Source organism: Hyla sarda, chromosome 5 (assembly GCF_029499605.1).
Source record: "Hyla sarda isolate aHylSar1 chromosome 5, aHylSar1.hap1, whole genome shotgun sequence".
Lineage (NCBI taxonomy): Eukaryota > Metazoa > Chordata > Amphibia > Anura > Hylidae > Hyla > Hyla sarda.
Genome location: NC_079193.1, coordinates 30,716,573 through 30,735,220, shown reverse-complemented (window position 1 = coordinate 30,735,220; position 18,648 = coordinate 30,716,573). Strand labels below are relative to the sequence as shown.

General features: G+C 45.1%; 2 protein-coding genes across 2 annotated transcripts in view; one reads left to right on the top strand and one right to left on the bottom strand.

The window, feature by feature from the left end:
• Positions 1 to 2,042, bottom strand: part of DBF4 (DBF4 zinc finger) — a 51,181-nt gene extending 49,139 nt beyond the window's left edge. The window contains exon 1 of the mRNA XM_056519131.1: positions 1,914 to 2,042. Within this exon, the coding sequence (XP_056375106.1) occupies positions 1,914 to 1,940 (27 nt within the window). The 5' untranslated portion in view covers positions 1,941 to 2,042. The remainder of the gene's footprint in view (positions 1 to 1,913) is intronic.
• An 88-nt stretch (positions 2,043 to 2,130) lies between these two features.
• SLC25A40 (solute carrier family 25 member 40) overlaps positions 2,131 to 18,648 on the top strand; it is a 28,545-nt gene continuing 12,027 nt past the window's right edge. The window contains exons 1-4 of the mRNA XM_056519132.1: positions 2,131 to 2,464; positions 8,105 to 8,208; positions 8,530 to 8,589; positions 14,235 to 14,341. Of these exons, the coding sequence (XP_056375107.1) occupies positions 8,109 to 8,208; positions 8,530 to 8,589; positions 14,235 to 14,341 (267 nt within the window). The 5' untranslated portion in view covers positions 2,131 to 2,464; positions 8,105 to 8,108. The remainder of the gene's footprint in view (positions 2,465 to 8,104; positions 8,209 to 8,529; positions 8,590 to 14,234; positions 14,342 to 18,648) is intronic.

Genomic DNA, 18,648 nt, shown 5'->3' with positions numbered 1-18,648 from the left:
TTTTCACGCCGTACAATTTACGGTAAAAATGACATGTGTTCTTTATTCTTTGGGTCAATACGATTAAAATGATACCCATGATAACCTACTTTTATATTATTGTTGCGCTTAAAAAAAATCACAAACTTTTTAACCAAATTAGTACGTTTAAGATCCCCCTATTTTGAAGACCTCTAACTTTTTCATTTTTTCCGTATAAGCGGCGGTATGGGGGCTCATTTTTTGCGCCGTGATCTGTACTTCTTATTGATACCATATTTGCTTATATAAAACTCTTAATACATTTTTTATAAAAATTTTTTTGGGAATAAAATGTTATAAAAAAGCAGCTATTTTGGACTTTATTTTTTTTTTACGTTCACGCCGTTCACCGTACGGTATCATTAACATTTTAAGTTTAATAGTTCAGATATTTATGCACGCGGCGATACCAAATATGTATATAAAAAAATTTTTAACACTTTTTGGGGGTGAAATAGGGAAAATGGGGCAATTTACGTTTTTATTGGGGGAGGGGATTTTTCAATTTTTTTTTACTTTTATTTTTACACTTTAATAGTGCCCATAGGGGACTATTTAAAGTAATCACTTGATTGCTAATCCTGTTCAGTGCTATGTATAGGACATCCGGCTGCCGTGCTGGATGATTGGATCGCTGCGGCAGCGCTGCGGGCGATCTGATCATCCAATTAAGTGACCGTGATGCTGCAGATACTGTGATCGGTATTGATCACGGCATCTGAGGGGTTAATGGCGGACATCCGCGTGATCGCGGATGTCCGCCATTACCGGCGGGTCCCTGGCTGCGATTAACAGCCAGGACCTGCCGCGCATGATCTGGGCATCGCTCCGATGCCCGCGGTTATGCTTAGGACGTAAATGTATGTCCTGGTGCGTTAAGTACCGCATCACCAGGACGTACATTTACGTCCTTCGTCGTTAAGGGTTTAAAGGGGTACACCGGTGGAAAACTTTTTTTTGTTTTGTTTATTTTTTAAATCAACTGGTGCCAGAAAGTTTAACAGATTTATAAATTACTTCTATATAAAAATCTTTATCCTTCCAGTACTTATCAGCTGCTGTATGTTCCAGAGGAAGTTCTTTTCTTTTTGAATTTCTGTTCTGTCTGACCACAGTGCTCTCTGCTGACACCTCTGTCCATGTCAGAAACTGTCCAGAGCAGGAGCAAATCCCCATAGCAAACCTATCCTGCTCCGGACAGTTACTGACATGGACAGAGGCAGGGGCGTAGCTATAGAGGCAGCAGAGGTAGCAGTCCCACCAGGGCCCTAGTGCTTAAGGGGGCCCAAAAGCACAACTGCCCCGTAAGAGAGCAGTACAATAATTGGCATATAGGGCCTTGTTGCAGATTTTGCATCGGGGCCCCAAAGCTACAAACTACACCTCTGGACAGGTGTCAGCAGAGAGCACTGTGGTCAGACAAAAAAGAAATTCAAAAAGAAAATAACTTCCTGTGGAGAATACAGCAGCTGATAAGTACTGGAAGGATTAGAGTTTTTTTTTAATAGAAGTAATTTACAAATCTGTAACTTTCTGGCACCAGTGGATTTAAGAAAAAAATATTGTTTTCCACCGGAGTACCCATTTAAGAAATTAAAACATTTAGTGGGAGAATGATCAAAACCTGTGCAGAGAAAGAGTGGTGCAGTTGCCCATAGTAACCAACAGATGGCTTTTAAAAGAGGCCTGGGAAAAAATGAACGAAGCGATCTGATTGGTTGCTATGGGCAACTGCACCACTCTTCCTCTACACAGGTTTTGATAAATCTCTAAGTTTGACATTTGGAGAGAAGTCGCACATGCTAAATTCACAATCACTGCAAAATCAAAGGGCAAATTGTTTAAGCAAGTATGGCAAAAAGTCGCAAAACCATGGATTTTTTTTTACACACCAAAAGACGTATAAAATAATTGATCATTTCCCGCTAGTGTGATTTTTTGTCAGTGAAGCTGATGACATCCCCTGTAACAAGCTCTTGTCGCGAATCTGCTTTATCAGATACTAAACTACAACGGAGCAGATGTCAACTGAATCAGCCAATGAGAAACCTCCTTGGCGTCATGTGATGTACAGAGTTCTTGATAGGAGCGGCCATATAGATGTCGGGCATTCTTAGGGGGTAGAACCGATGTTTTTCCTGACTTCAGTCACTTTGTTATAAAATATCAATGCCGAACACCTGAACCGCGATAACAGGCTCGTTCCTTTTAGTTGTAGGGATATTGCAGCGGTCGCCTATGCCCATTTCAAACATGGCGGCTGCTGCTCGTCTGTCCCAGCGAAGTGGGCGTGTCTTATGTAACGTGCTGCTGCACATGTAAAGATCGTGCTGCCCCGGGGTCACCCAGAGCGATGAGGATCTGCGAATGTCACTGACAACAGACTAGCCCCATCCGTATGGTGAGCGGGGTCAGGACCCTCAGGTGACCCAAGAGGTCAGAGGTAAGACACGGGGTGAATGCAACTTGTGTCAGGGCTGGTATAGCAGAGCTGAGTTGTCAGGCATGCTGGGAGATGTAGTTCTATCTTAGCTGTCATTGTCATATGGTACAAAGCAGTGGTCTTCAAACGGTGCACCACAGCTGTTGCAAAACTGCAACTGCTTGCGTGCCCGAAAAGCTTTTGGCTGTCCGGGCATGCTGGGACTTGTAGTTTTTGCAATAGCTGGTGGTCCACATTTTGGACACCACTGGTGTAAAGCATTGTTTCTCAACCTTCGGCTCATCAGCTGTTGTAAAGCAACAACTGGGCTTTCCCGTCATGTTGGGAGTTGTAGTTTTGCAACATCTTGGCTGTCAGGACATGCTGGGAGTTGTAGTTTTGCAATAGCTGGAAATCAACAGGTTGGGCAACACTGACGCATGCTTAGTTGAATGCTAAACTTCTTAGTGTATGTTCACACGCTGCGTAAAATCGGAAACATAGACAATTTTTCATCCACGGCTGAAGGCTGTACAGACATACTGGGAGTTGTAGTTTTGCAACAGCTGGAGACACTCTGGTTGAAAAGCAATGTTAGGAAAACGTCCACCAAGTCAGATAAAAAAAAAATAATAATTAGAAAAAAAAAAAAAAAAGTCACTAGAGATGCTCGGAGTACTTTTGCACAAAATGGCACGTGAGAAAAAAAAAGTGACAGATATACAACAACAAACTTTTTTGGCCATAGTTTCTAGTTAGGCTGGGTTGCGCAAAAAAAAATAAAAATAAAATAATGTATATCTGTCGCTTTTTTTTCTCTCAGTTTTGTGCAAAACATACTCCGATCATCTCTAGTGACTTTAAAAAAAACAAAAAAAACATTTTTTTTTTTTTTTTTTTTTTAAATCTGACTAGGTGGACATTTTTCACTGGTTGTACATGTAGCTGTAAGAAAAGGCTTTCGGCTGGGTTCACATCACGTTTTTGCCATACTGTTTTCAATCAGTTTTTCTAAAGAGAACTGTATGGCAAAAAAACTGATGGAAAGTTTTCTAATAAAAAAAAAAAAAAAAAAAAAATACGTTTTTGAATTTATTTATTTAAAAAAAAAAAAATTTTTTTACATTTTAACTTTAGGATGAAAATGCGCATGTGCAAAGTAAAAACCGTATACTTGTGCGTTTCCCATTGACGTCCATGTTAAAAAAAATAAATAAATAAAAAAATATAAAAGTATGCGGTCGCAGTACGGTTTTTAAACCGGAGACAAAACCGTGGTCAACCACGATTTTGAGTATGGGGAAAAAAAACATATTGCAAGCAAACTGTCGCAACTGGATGCATCTGGGTGGATACGTTTTTAATTATTTGTCTATGTATATGTTTTCAATACGGTTCCATACGTTTTCAATAATGAAAAAGTATACGGGAACTATACTTGAAAAACGTGGTGTGAACCCAGCCGTACACGTTTTTAATCTCGCAGACTTTTTTTTTTTTTTGGTATTATATTTATGTGCATAACCTTGGAGGAGCCTGTGATGTTTGATTTTGTGCCCAGGCCCGGACTATAAAGATTACATTCTCTTACATGAACTTTCCCCCTGGCTGATTCTTGCCAAAAAGATTATTGAGCAATTCTACGGGGTAACAAGTTAATATGGGGCATCATTATACATGTCAGCTATTAACTGGGAGAGTTTTGGGGTTGGCTTAAACCTTGTCTGTTTGGATGACGGCCCGTTCAATTTCTATGGGAACTGATGAACAAAGCCTAGGACAGCATTTTCAGTGGCTACCATTAGAGATGAGCGAACTTACAGTAAATTCGATTCGTCACGAACTTCTCGGCTCGGCGGTTGCTGACTTTTCCTGCATAAATTAGTTCAGCTTTCCGGTGCTCCGGTGGGCTGGAAAAGGTGGATACAGTCCTAGGAAAGAGTCTCCTAGGACTGTATCCTCCTTTTCCAGCCCACGGGAGCACCTGAAAGCTGAACTAATTTATGCAGGAAAAGTCATCGACTGCCGAGCCGAGAAGTTCGTGACGAATCAAATTTACTGTAAGTTCGCTCATCTCTAGCTACCATAGTGAATGAATGGAAATGCAGTGTGCATGTGTGATCTCAGCGGAGACTCAGTTCCCTGTTCTGGAGATCGCAAGAGGTCCCTACAGTTGAACCCCCCCCCATGATCTGCCAGTTATCCTCTATGTTAAGAATAGGGGGATAACTTTTATTTCTTGAAAAACCCCTTTAAAGGAGTACTTAACTATACAATTTATTCCCTATCCAAACGATAGGGGATAAGTTATATGTTGCGGGGGTGTCTGACCGCTGTGACCTCCGTGATCACCAGCACAGCGCCCCGGCGGGAAGTCACGGCCGACACTCCCTTTCCATGTATCTCTATGGGATACATGGAGCGGGTGTTTCGGCCACCGCTTCATGTTGGGGTGGTGCCCACCCCCACATGAAGCGGTGGCCGAAACACCCGCTCTATCAGTTCCCATGTATCCCATAGTCCCCTTCCTGCGGACTGCCAGAGCACCATGCATGAGATCGTGGGGGGTCCCAAGGTTGGATTCCCCGTGACCTATAACTTATCCCCTTTTGGATAGGGGATATGTTGTATTTAACGTCAGTACGTTTTTGATTGCCGGTGTGAGGTGCAAAACTGCGTCCCATGCATTTCTGCGTTGGCCCCTCCCCTCAGCTGTCCGGAGATTTCCGAACATACAGCGAGGGGAGTTGAAGGCAGAGATGGTCGGGACGCAGTTCTCTCAGGAGGAGGACGTAGATTTTCACTGCCCCGCTCCTGGATATAGAGTTTGACAACTGTGAAGATCTACGTCCGGGGGGCTGTGGGAGCGGGGCTGTGAGAATCCCTCTCCTGCCGAGGGAGGTGCACAGCCCCCCGGACATAGATTTCAACAATGTCTGTGACACAACCACAGGTACCGATTTTTATAGCCCCACTCTATGTCCAGGAGCGGGGCCGTGAGAATCTACGTCCTCCTCTTAGGGGAGGGGTGAGGAGAGGTACAGAATTGCGTCCTGCCCATCTCCGCCTTCTCCCTCCCCTTGCTGTATGTTCGGAAATATCCGGACAGCTGAGGGAAGGGGCGCCGTAAAAATGCACGGGGCGCAGTTCTGCACCTCACACCTGCTGCAGTGATTTCCCGCCTCGGACGATGATAGGTTGCGCCGTAGCATGATTTATTGGGCCCCGGCCCTGGTCTTCTTTCTGATGCCCAAGCACATTACACCATGCTGCCTATCACTGGCCGAAGCGGGACATCGCTGCGAATATCTAAGGGCAGTTTGACATGTTGGGCACCAAGAGCCGGAAAAAGACTGGGGCCCATAAACAGGAGACAGATTCCAGCGGCATCGGGGAGTGGTGGGAGGTAAGTCAAAGTTTATTATTTTTATTCCCGATATTGTGTTAATGATCTCGTGTGGTGAACAATATAACTGTAATTAAATTACCGAACTCCAGAATTGCTCATTTTGATTTGTAGAAACGAAATCCGAAAATTGTTCTTTTTTTTTAATTTTTAAATTTATTTATTTTTTCATTATGAGCTACAAATAATTATATTTTTGGCTTCACTATAAATTTTGTGGTAAAAGGAGTAATGTCATTACAAAGTACAATTGGTCCCGCATAAAACAAGTCTCATATGGAGGAGGACCAATAGAACATTACAAGCAGCCATTCATATTAATGTAAAACCTTGACCTTTTTAGACCCCCAGAGGGGTAGCGGCTCTTGATCAGAGAGAGGCATTCCCCACTTCGTATGTATGATACTTTATCATGAGGCAACCCCTCTAATATAAGTCAAAGTATCCTGCACCTTGATGAAGCCGGTTCCTATCGGCGAAACGTCGGGGGATGCTAAGGATAGGAGTATTTTAATCTAGCAATCCGGAAAGGACAATAGGAGGTTTAGATCGGTTCTATTGAAAGGGAATGAATTATAACCCTAATAAATAAAAGAAGTGATAATTATGAACTATTAAAGGAGTACTCCGATGTTAGTTTTTTTTTTTTTTTAATGGTAAACTAACCCTAAAGCAAAGTTATATAACATTGTAAATTACTTACCTTATCCATATCGCTCTTTTCCTGGTCTTCTCCCGCATTTCTCCTTCTAACGGAAGCTGGCTCCTTTTTCTTCAATCTATGACGCTCGACCGCTGTTTCTTCTGCACCGCCGCCATCTTAGCCCGGTGACTCATCGCTCCCATGAGTCACTTCGGGCTGTGCCGGCCTCCCAGCCCGGAGTCGGCTACTCCCCCAAAGTTAATTTTTTCTGCGCATGCGCAGTACTACGCAAATGGCGTAGGGCTAATGCTAGGCTCCTATCGCTGCCTACGTTAGCCCTACGCTACTTGCGTAGTGCTGCGCCTGCGCAGTACTACGTTAGCCGCGCGCAACCCCGCTAGCGGTGATGGTAGTGATGGGAGGCATTCTTGTGACACTGCTAGTGCAGTGTTTCCCAACTAGGGTGCCTCCAGCTGTTGCAAAACTACAACTCCCAGCATGTCCGGACAGCCGAAGGCTGTCCGGGCATGCTGGGAGTTGTAGTTTTGCAACAGCTGGAGGCACCCTAGTTGGGAAACACTGCGCTAGTGGGCACATGGAAGGAGGGAAGGAACTTTATTATAATTTATTATAATTTCCTGGGGGGGGGGGGGGGAGAGGAGGGGGAGAGAGCAGCAGCTAACAGGAAGCTGGCGCAGGGAGTCATGGGAAATGTAGTCTTTATGACATGGCTGCTTACTGCTACAGGTGGCAATTACAAGAGAATGGCTGGGCCAAATTTGACAAATGAGGTATTGTTGGAAAGGTCTTTGAAAGAACTATCAGATGAGGTAAACTTTTTTTTTTTTAAGTACCAGCGCTCAGGATTACTCCTTTAAAATACCTCCAAAAAATAAAAAGGTCTATAGGACCGGTATCCAAATGCGGATTGTGTTTTTTAATACACCAAATTTTGTCTTATTTTGAGCACTTTTGACGGGATTTTTTTAAATGATGAAAATAAAGTGATATTTTAAAGGGGTAACGCTAGTTTAGGGCTTTGTCCCGGAGGGGCTTTATGCTCCGAAGGGAACTGGAATTGAAACCGCATAAAACAAGTCTCATATGGAGGAGGAATGTAATAATACAAGCAGCCATTCAAATTAATGTTAAACCTTGATCTTTTTAGACCCCCAGAGCGGTAGCAGCTCTTGATCAAAGAGAGGCATTCCCCACTTCGTATGTATGATACTTATGTCATGAGGCAACCCCTGTAATATAAGTTAAAGTGTATACCTGTCATTTTAGGTGACTTTTCAGCACTTGTATATGGAATTTTGTCAGACTTCTGCACTGCAGGCTTCACCTATAATTTGCAGTTCTCCCGGAGTTGATGGGCAGAGCTCCCCCCTCCCCCTACATAGACTTGTATTGCTTGCCTTCTAGACACAGGATTACAAAGTATTACAACGTTTCTTATAATTGCTCGTATTACTAATCTATGCAAAGTTTGTTTAAATTACAGTGTCTATTTAAAGCCTTGCATGCTACTGTTTTAAAGTTGTATGTTTGGTCTATAATTAAATCCGTTTCCTTCCCCCCCCCCCCCCCCTTTATTTATTTTTTTTAATAGAAAAATGAAGGAACAGAACGATCAATCGCTTGCCTACACCAACATCACCCCTACCCAGCAGATCATAGCGTCCTCTGCAGGCGCTCTGCTGACATCATTCTTTGGTAAGTCTCTAGTCTGATCTCTTTGTGCTGTATCTAAGTATACGGCATTATTTACAAATTAAATCTTGTGTTTTTTTTTGTTTTTTACCGTCTGTACTCAGTACACTATGTAAGAAGCAGAGAACTCCAAACTGTGGACTTCCAGCTCATGCAAAACTACAACTCCCAGCGTGCCCGGACAGCCGTTGGCTGTCCGGGCACGCTGGGAGTTGTAGTTTTGCAACAGCTGGAGGTCCATAGTTTGGAGACCACGGTCATGAGGCTATTCTAGTAATATATCACTAACTGTATGTGATTATTTATTTTTTTTTCCTCTCCTAGTTACACCTTTGGATGTCGTCAAGATTCGACTTCAAGCTCAAAGCAAACCTTTCACTAAAGGTAATTCTTCCATGTTGGCCCATACGGATCGGGAAGGGTCACGTGTGGTGAAATGGCTGCAGGTTTTCAGCTGCTTGCCCACAGCATCATTCTTGTCTCACATTGCAGATTATTCCTATTTAGATGGGTTATCACTTACCCTAGGAGTGGTCTCCTCCCCCCCCCCCCCCCAGTCTCAGAAAGGGGGTTCCTTGTCCCCTGAGAGAATGAAGCGGCAGCACTCATGCTCAGTTCCCCCAACCCCCCCCCCGCCCCCCCCCCCCCTCCATTTCGGGTCTATGGGACTCCCGAGCATTGCCATATACAGTCCTCAGTTATCTTCGGATGTTCCGTAGACATGGATCGCCCAAAGGATAGGGGATAAGATGTCTGATCGCGGAGGTCCGGCCGCTGGGCCCCCCCCCCCTGCAATCTCCATGCAGACACCCAGAGTTCTGAACATTATGTTCAAAACGCTGGGTTTTGACAGCCGTGGTCGTGACATCACGCCACGTCCCCTTCGTTCATGTCTATGGGAGGGGACGTGGTAGCCACCATGCCCCCTCCTGTAGACATGAATGGAGGGTGCATGACGTGACGGCACGAGGAGGCGTGGTGTGACGTCAAGCCCATAATGTTCAGAACTCTGGGTGTCTGCACAGAGATCGCAGGGGGGGGGGATCCCAGCAGCAGGACCCCCACGATCAGACATCTTATCCCCTATGTTTTGGGTAGGGGATAAGATGTCAAGCAATGGAGTTCCCCTTTAACCCCCTTTTTAAGTGAACACGAGCGCTGCTACACTAAAAGTAGACTATTCGTAGAAATTCTATAAAGGGAGCCACAGCGGAAATAAGGGGTACGGTTCTTAGCTAAGCGCATATGAAACCGCAATCAGGGTACATTCACACATACCACATCCGTTGTGGATTTGCTGCTGTGATCCACCATTTATTTCTATTGATTTAACAGCATGAAATCTGCTGCAGAGGCGGTAGGTGTAATTGTACCCTTAGGACACATTCGCACATACTGTGTCGACTGCGGATTTGTAAATGTCCTTAAAGGGAACCAATCATCCGATTTTACCGTATATAACGTTTGGCAAAGTGTTATATAGGGTAAAATCTTTATCCTCACCAACCCCTGGAACGCTCCTGCCTGTGGGGATGGTGAAGATATAAACTTTAAAACTGCTCCCTGCCGGCCCGTCAGTTGTCCCCTTGGCGGGGAGCTCCTCTCACCTAGTCCTGTCTCTTCGTCCGGCAGCGATGCCCACTCCGCGTGATTGACGGGTCGCGTCATCTCTCTGCTCACTGAGCAGAGCAATGACTCGGCCCGTCAATCAAGCCAAGGGGGCGTCGCTGCCGGCCGAACACACAGGACTAGGTGAGAGGAGCTCCCCGCCCAGGGGACAACTGACGGGCCGGCAGGGAGCAGTTTTAAAGTTTATATCTTCACCATCCCCGCAGGCAGGAGCCCGAGGATGGTGAGGATAAAGATTTTACCCTATATAACACTTTGCCAAGTGTTTATATAGGGTAAAATCTGATGATTTGTTCCCTTTAAATAAACATGAATGAATAGTTGAACACTGCATCTGTAGCAGGTGTGCAGGGATGAATCTGCAGTGGATAAGGTATGTCCCCTTAAAGGGGTACTCCGCCCCTAGACATCTTATCCCCTATCCAAAGGATAGAGGATAAGATGTCAGATCGCCGGGGTCCCGCTGCTGGGGAGCCCTGGGATCCCCGCTGCGGCACCCCGCTCTCATTACAGCACAGAGCGAGTTCGCTCTGCGCGTAATGATGGGCAGTACAGGGGCCGGAGCATCGTCATGTCACGGCTCCGCCCCTCGTGACGTCACGGTCCGCCCCTTTCAATACAAGTCTATGGGAGGGGGCGTGGCCGTCATCACGCCCCCTCCCATAGACTTGCATTAAGGGGACGGGCTGTGATGTCATGAGGGGCGGAACCATGACGTCACGCTGCTCCGTCCCCCGTATCACCCGTCGTTACGCACAGAGCGAACTCGCTCTGTGCTGTAATGAGAGCTGGGTGCCGCAGCGGGGATCCCAGGGCTCCCCAGCAGCGGGACCACGGCGATCTGACATCATATCCTCTATCCTTTGGATAGGGGATAAGATGTGTAGGGGCGGAGTACCCCTTTAAGGAGAAAGTACAAGCTCGAACTAAGGTTTTAAAAGGGGTACTCTGGAGGGGAAAAAAATCAACTCAACTGGTGCCAGATGGTTATAGGGGGGTATTTATCAATTTTACCTGTTGACAGTTTCTTTTTACCCTTTTTTTTTTTTTCACTTTGGTTTTCGTGGACATGCCCCAAATTTATCATTTGGTGCAAGTTGTTAGTAATTTTGGCGCAAATGTTGAAATCAGCTGTTCACAGCGCCTTTTACACAGAACTTACCACCACAGAGGACGCGTATTTTACCCTGTAGAGCAGCCATTTCGGAGTCCCTCCTGCAGTATATCAGCAAGCGACGTGAGTTATTTTCTTTTGTGGGGTTTATAGCCGCCATGTGAAATGGATTTTATTTTCAACTTGGGTAGTTTTTTATTTTTGTATTTTATTTTATTTATTTATTTTTTTTTTTACTTTAGTGCAGTGGTCTCCAACCTGCGGACCTCCAGATGTTGCAAACCTACAATTCCCAGCATGCCCGGACAGCCGTTGGCTGTCCGGGCATGCTTGGAGTTGTAGTTTTGCAACATCTGGAGGTCCGCAGGTTGGAGACCACATCCTTAGTGCTTACCTTTCCTGAACCTGCGCGGCCATGTCCAATGCTGGCTCAACGGAGGGTAAAGGTTCCTCAGAGACAACTATGTCGCAGGATAGTATTGCGCAGCCCCGGAGGCGTCGCTGCTTTCCCCAAAAAAATGTTTTAATGTATTTTGACGCCTTTACATTTTCTGACATTGCTACGTGTGTTTTCCACGTGCAAAATTTCTTGGCAGCGATTTGCGCCAAAATTGCGCCAAAGAGGAATTACTGACTAAAGTTAAAATCACACACGGGACCGTGTGATTTTGAGAAAGTTGTAAAAATGACCGTGGAGAAGATGCGCCAAACTTTGGCGCAAAAAGACACCGCGCCAAAGCATTGCGCCAAAGTTACGTGAAAAAAAAACATATAAATCCTTTGATAACTACCCCCCATAGTGATTTATAACAGTCCTACTAGGTAAAGGATATGTAGTGACAGATTAGAGGATGTCCAATAATAGTTTATTATACAATAAATGATGCTCACTGTGGTGTCTCCTCTTTGCATCAGACTTGCCACAAATTAATCACATAAAATGAGGTAGAATATAATAAAAAATATTAACAAATGTTCATGTATAAAGGCTCAAATAATAAATAATTCCCCAATTGGCAAGCTAGGTAAGTGTTGGTTAATGATATGTCTCTGCACAGAACGGGGCTTCTCCGCACTGAACCTGTTGAATAGCAGAATAGTTATGTCTCTTGTAGAGATGGCTCGCACTGCGCCGTGCCGTATTGAAGACACTGAGCAGGGCTGGTGTATGACGGACAGATGCGCTCTGTAGAGCTGTAGACCCCCTGCTAGTTGCCCACTCTACCGTGACTGCGCAGGGATGGTAAATTGGAAGTCCTGATTGGGATAGGGATTAACACGAAGTCCCTCTTGCCCGTAATGCCCGGTGTATGGCCGGCGGGGTGCGCTCTGAAGTGCAGTAGACCCCCTGTTGGCTGCCCACTTTACCCTGACGGCACAGGGATGATGCAAGGAAAGTCCCAAGTGGAGTGGGGGTTGGCACACAGTGCCTCTTACCAGTACTACCAGCGTTTCAGACCTGGAATCCTCAGGCGGAAAGCATGTATGCTGGCCAGCGGAGTATAAGAAATTCCAGGAGCGCGCGCTCCGTTTCTGTACTTGCGATGCGAATGACAGTAATGTAGATCTTCGAAGTTGCCAATGTTGGGTATTAGAGATGAGCGAACTTACAGTAAATTCGATTCGTCACGAACTTCTCGGCTCGGCAGTTGATGACTTTTCCTGCGTAAATTAGTTCAGCTTTCAGGTGCTCCGGTGGGCTGGAAAAGGTGGATACAGGCCTAGGAAAGAGTCTCCTAGGACTGTATCCACCTTTTCCAGCCCACCGGAGCACCTGAAGGCTGAACTAATTTATGCAGGAAAAGCCATCAACTGCCGAGCCGAGAAGTTTGTGAAGAATCGAATTTACTGTAAGTTCGCTCATCTCTATTGGGTATGAGCAGGAGTATGGATGGTGGTAAGCTGTATTTTTTGGTTATGTATTTAGTGTTTTGACACATTGAGTAATGTGTATCACAGTATCCTCGGTTTAGGATTTCTTCTGATTTGTGCAGAACACCTCTGTCCATGTCGGGGACTGTCCAGAGCAGGAGTAAATTCCCATAGCAAACATCTCCTACTCTGGACAGTTCCTTACAGCTGAGACTACTGTGGTCAGACTGGAAAGAACTACACAACTTCCTGTGGAACATACAGCAGCTCATAAGTACTGGAAGGATTAAGATTTTTAAACAGTAAGTACCGTATTTTTCGCCCTATAGGTCGCACCGGCGTATAAGATGCACCCTATTTTTAGGTGCAAAATCTAAAGAATTAAAGATTTTGAACCCAATAGTGGTCTTCAACCTGCGGACCTCCAGATGTTGCAAAACTACAACTCCCAGCATGCCCGGACAGCCGTTCGCTGTCCGGGCATGCTGGGAGTTGTAGTTTTGCAACATCTGGAGGTCTGCAGATTGAAGACCACTGCATAGGAGGTAATACTCGCGTGTCCCCACCGCTCCGGACCCGTCACCACTGCCCTGGATGTCGCTCCATCGCTGTCGCCGTGTCCCCGTCTCTCTGCTGCCGGCCGGGTATCCTCGCTCTCCGTCGCCGCCATCACGTCGTTACGCACGTACGCGACGACGTGATGACGAGGAAGGAGAGCGCCGGCCATACAGGGGATCCCTGAACGGAGAAGACACTGAGGAGGCAGGTAAGGTCCCTCCCGGTGTCCTGTAAGCACTAACCCGGCTATTCAGTCGGGCTGTTCGGGACCGTCACGGTGAAATCGCGAACAGCCCGACTGAACAGCCCTGTTAGTGTCGCTTTCCCTTCAGACGCGGCGGTCAGCTTTGAACGCCGCGTCTGAAGGGTTAATACAGGGCATCACCGCGATCGGTGATGTCCTGTATTAGCCGCGGGTCCCGGCCGTTGATGGCCACAGGGACCGCCGCGATAGGGGTGTATTCGCCGTATAAGACACACCGACTTTTTTCCCCCCAGTTTTGGGGAAGAAAAAAGTGCGTCTTATACGGCGAAAAATACGGTAATTTACAAATCTGTTAAACTTTGTGACACCAGTTGATTTTAATTTTTTTTTTTTTTTTTTTTTCTTCCAGAGTACCCCTTTAAAAAGTTAGAGATTATGTATGTATCCTACACTTATGTATCCTACAGGGAGGCAGGGGAAACCAATAGCCGTGGCATGGGAGCCATCAGTACAGAGGTTAATTTATTTCCTTATGGGTAAATGTTGGGATTCTGGATTTGACAAAGACTTGGATTGTTTCATGAATTAGTATTGGAATTGTGCGTAGTAATGGAGTAATGACGACGTTTCTTATTGCTTGTTCTCTCTTAGGGAAATGCTTTGTGTATTGTAATGGACTCATGGATCACTTGTGTGTGTGTCTGAATGGGAACAGCAAAGCGTGGTATAAAGTGCCGGGGCGATTCACAGGAACCGTGGTAAGATTTAAGTTTTGACTGTCTATTTTGTTTTACCCGTAGAGCCTTCAGCTGACCGGGCATGCTGGAAGTGATAGTTTTGCAACAGCTGGAGGCACACTAGTTTGGAAACATTGGCTTATACTATAGAGCTATTTCTATGGATCTCATTTCCAGCTTGGAACGCTGTGCGCTTTAGTTCTGGTGTTTTTGCTCTTTTCCTTTTTTTTAAATTTTTTTGTGTTTTACTTTTCGCAGTTTACACTCGCTTTTTCATTCTTGCCCTTTTGAAGTAGTGTGACTTGGTGTGGGCCAATAGATTCATTGCATTTATCACCTGCGTAAAGTTGCGCAAGCATACTCCACTCCCTAGGCAGTGTAGGATATATGAAGTTCATTGATGCATGAATTCTACTTGCGCGCGCCCCCCCCCCCCCCCATTGCATCCTTTTTTAAGAATTAACACAGATGAAATTGTGCACAAATTTTCACACATTATAAATTCCCCCCTTAAGGACGCAGCCCATTTGGGCCTTAAGGACGCAGACAATTTTATTTTTACGTTTTCGATTTTTCCTCCTCGCCTTCAAAAAATCATAACTCTCTTTTTATATTTTCATCCACAGACTAGTATGAGATCTTGTTTTTTCCGTGACCAGTTGTCCGTTGTACTGCTGTCACTCACTTTACCATAAAATGTATGGCGCAACCAAGAAAATACTATTTGTGTGGGGAAATTAAAAAGAAAACCGCAATTTTGCTAATTTTGGAAGATTTCGTTTTCACGCCGTACAATTTATGGTAAAAATGACGTTTTATTTATTCTTTGGGTCAATACGATTAAAATGATATCCATGATAACCTACTTTTCTATTACTGTTGCACTTAAAAAAATCAAGCTTTTTAACCAAATTAGTACGTTTAAAATCCCCCTAATTTGAAGACCCATAACTTTTTCATTTTTCTGTATAAGCGGCGGTATGAGGGCTCATTTTTTGCGCCGTGATCTGTACTTTTTATTGATACCATATTTGCTTATATAAAACTTTTAATAAATTTTTTATGAATTTTTTTGGGAATAACATGTTATAAAAAAAGCAGCTATTTTGGACTTTTTTTTTTTTTTTTTTTTTAACGTTCACGCCATTCACTGTACGGTATCATCAACATTTTATTTTAATAGTTCAGATATTTACGCACGTGGCGATACCAAATATGTATATAAAAATAAAATCTTTTTTTTTAACACTTTTTGTGGGTGAAATAGGGAAAATGGGACAATTTACATTTTTATTGGGGGAGAATTTTTTCACATTTTTATTTCATTTTTTTAACTTTTATTTTTACACTTCATTCGATTGCTAATCCTGTTCAGTGCTATCAGTCATCTTCTGCTCTGGTCTGCGGGAAGGCAGATCAGAGCAGAAGGCAGCTGAGGCAGGTGAGTGGACCTCAGTCTGCCGTGCTGGATGCTCGGATCGCCGCGGCAGCGCTGCGGGCAATGTGATCATCCATTTAAGTGACCGCGATGCTGCAGATGCCGTGATCTGTATTGATCACGGCATCTGAGGGGTTAACAGTGATCAACAGCCGGGACCTGCCGCGCATGATCCGGGCATCGCTCCGATGCCCGCGGTTATGCTTAGGACGTAAATGTACGTCCTGGTGCGTTAAGTACCACGTCACCAGGACGTACATTTACGTCCTTCGTCGTTAAGGGGTATTCCGGCCTTATACATCTGATCCCTTATCCAAAGGATAGAGGATAAGATGTATGATCGCAGGGGTCCCGCCGCTGGGACCCCCGCGATCTCGGTGCAGCCCCCGGCATTCTGCATCGGGTACTACCTCCGAGACGTGACATCACCGACACGCCGCCTACATTTGTGTCTATGGGAGGTGGCTTGATGGCTGCCATGACATCACTACTCCGGTCTCTGAGGCAACTCCCGGAACAGAATGCTGGGGGCTGCACTGAGATCACAGGGGTTCCAGCAGCGGGACCCCTGCGATCAGACATCTTATCCCATAAGATTTATAAGGCCGGAATACCCCTTTTCAATGGTGTTTTTTTTTTTTTTTTTTTTTTACCCCACTGAAGGCAATGGCAATGTTCAAATCTACACTAAATTCACTATAAGGCCTCGGTCACAAGGCGAAATGTTTGAGTGGAGTCCGGACAGGAGATTCCTCTCGGAAATTCTGTTGCAGCAGAGTTCTATTGTTTTGAACAGAATTCTTCTGCACCGTTCACAAGGCGGAATATCAGTGGTGGAAACTCAATTCCGGCCTCCCGGGCATCCGCTTGGAAACCCGTTGCTGTCTATGGTGACTGCGGTCCCAGCACCGGCATGTTCTGCCAGTGCCCGCTGTTTGTGGAGTGTCCGCTGGAAATTTCCAGGGAGACATTCCGCAAAAATTTGCCAATGAGAACATACAGTGTACTAAAGCGGATTTGACACAGTTTAAAGGGGTACTCTGCTGCCCCAGCGTTTGGAACATTATGTTTCGAATACTTGTAGCGGGCAACAGGGGCCACACCCTTGTGACATTAAACCACACCCCCCTCAATGCTAGTCTACGCCCCCTCCCATAGACTTGCATTGAGGGGATGTGGCTGTAATGTCACCGCCCCCGCACCCCGCGTTCTCAACGAACGATGGGTGCTGCTCAGAGATCGCGGGGGTCCCAGCTGCGGGACCCACAAGATCAGACCTTCTTATAGAGGATAAGATGTCTAGGAGCGGAGTACTCCCTTTTTAATGTGGCTTTTTTGCAGATCCGTCTCAAAATCTGTGTTAAAAAAAATATGCAAAATATGCTTTTTTATTTTTTATTTTTATTTTTTTAAACCATGACTAAAATCCTTTTGAGTTTCCACGATTTTAGATGTGGAAATTCTAACCAAAAGAACCTTTTCATTGGCAATTTGGCATTGGGTAAGATTAGAGATGAGCGAACTTACAGTAAATTCGATTCGTCACGAACTTCTCGGCTCGGCAGTTGATGCCTTTTCCTGCGTAAATTAGTTCAGCTTTCCGGAAAAGGCATCAACTGCCGAGCCGAGAAGTTCGTGACGAATCGAATTTACTGTAAGTTCGCTCATCTCTACGTAAGATATTAGAAGCTCAGCGTTGTTTCAAAGTTCATGTTATCTAAAGCACCAGATGTGGGAGAGACCGGCGTCACGTACAGTATATCAGTCACTAGATAACCTCTGTATGTGGTTAAAGGGCACTTTTTTTTTGTTGTAAAACAATAGCTAAAGCAGCGTTTTCCATACAGTGTGTCTCCAGCTGTTGCAAAACTACAACTCCCAGCATGCCCGGACAGCCAACGGCTGTCCGGGCATGCTGGGAGTTGTAGTTTTGCACACCAGGTGGAAACATTTTAAATAAATCCCTGTGTCGATCCAAGGTCCCCAGTAATTCCTAGTCCTTAGCATTGGCCCCACATCTTATTCCTGGTCACCAACATGGCTCCCTATCTTATTCCTTGTCCCCAGCATGGCTTCCCATGTCATTCCTAGTCCGCAGCATGGCTTCTCATCTCATTCCATCTCTAAGCATGCTGGGAGTTGTAGTTTTGCAACACTGTTTAGATAACACTGAGCTAAAGACATTTCTGATTTACTATCGGGGAGATTTATAAAAACCTGTCCAGAGGAGAAGTTGCCCAGTTGCCCATAGCAACCAATCAGATCGCTGCTTTCATTTCTCAGAGGCCTTTTCAAAAATGAAAGAAGCGATCTGATTGGTTGCTATGGGCAACTCGGTAACTATTCCTCTATACAGATTTTGATAAATTTTGGGATTTTCAAATTTGGGGATTGTCACTGTAAGCCTATGTTCACACTAGAGATGAGCGAACTTACTGTAAATTCCATTCGTCACGAACTTCTCGGCTTGGCGGTTGCTGACTTTTCCTGCACAAATTAGTTCAGCTTTCCGGTGCTCCGGTGGGCTGGAAAAGGTGGATGCAGTCCTAGGAAAGAGTCTCCTAGGACTGTATCCACCTTTTCCAGCCCACCGGAGCACCGGAAAGCTGAACTAATTTATGCAGGAAAAGTCATCAACTGCCGAGCCGAAAAGTTCGTGACGAATCGAATTTACTGTAAGTTCGCTCATCTCTAGTTCACACTTTCTGTATACGCTGCAGATCTTTTTGCATATACAGTAGATGTGGATATACCCTATAGGGAGAGTTTTTGGGCCATTTTCTACGCGGGGCAACGGGCTGTGGATGACGAGCGTCCATCTCCATTATTGGCGCTTATTTGCGGAGTCTTAATTTTGTCACAATCGGTTACACATCCTTTGTTTGCACAC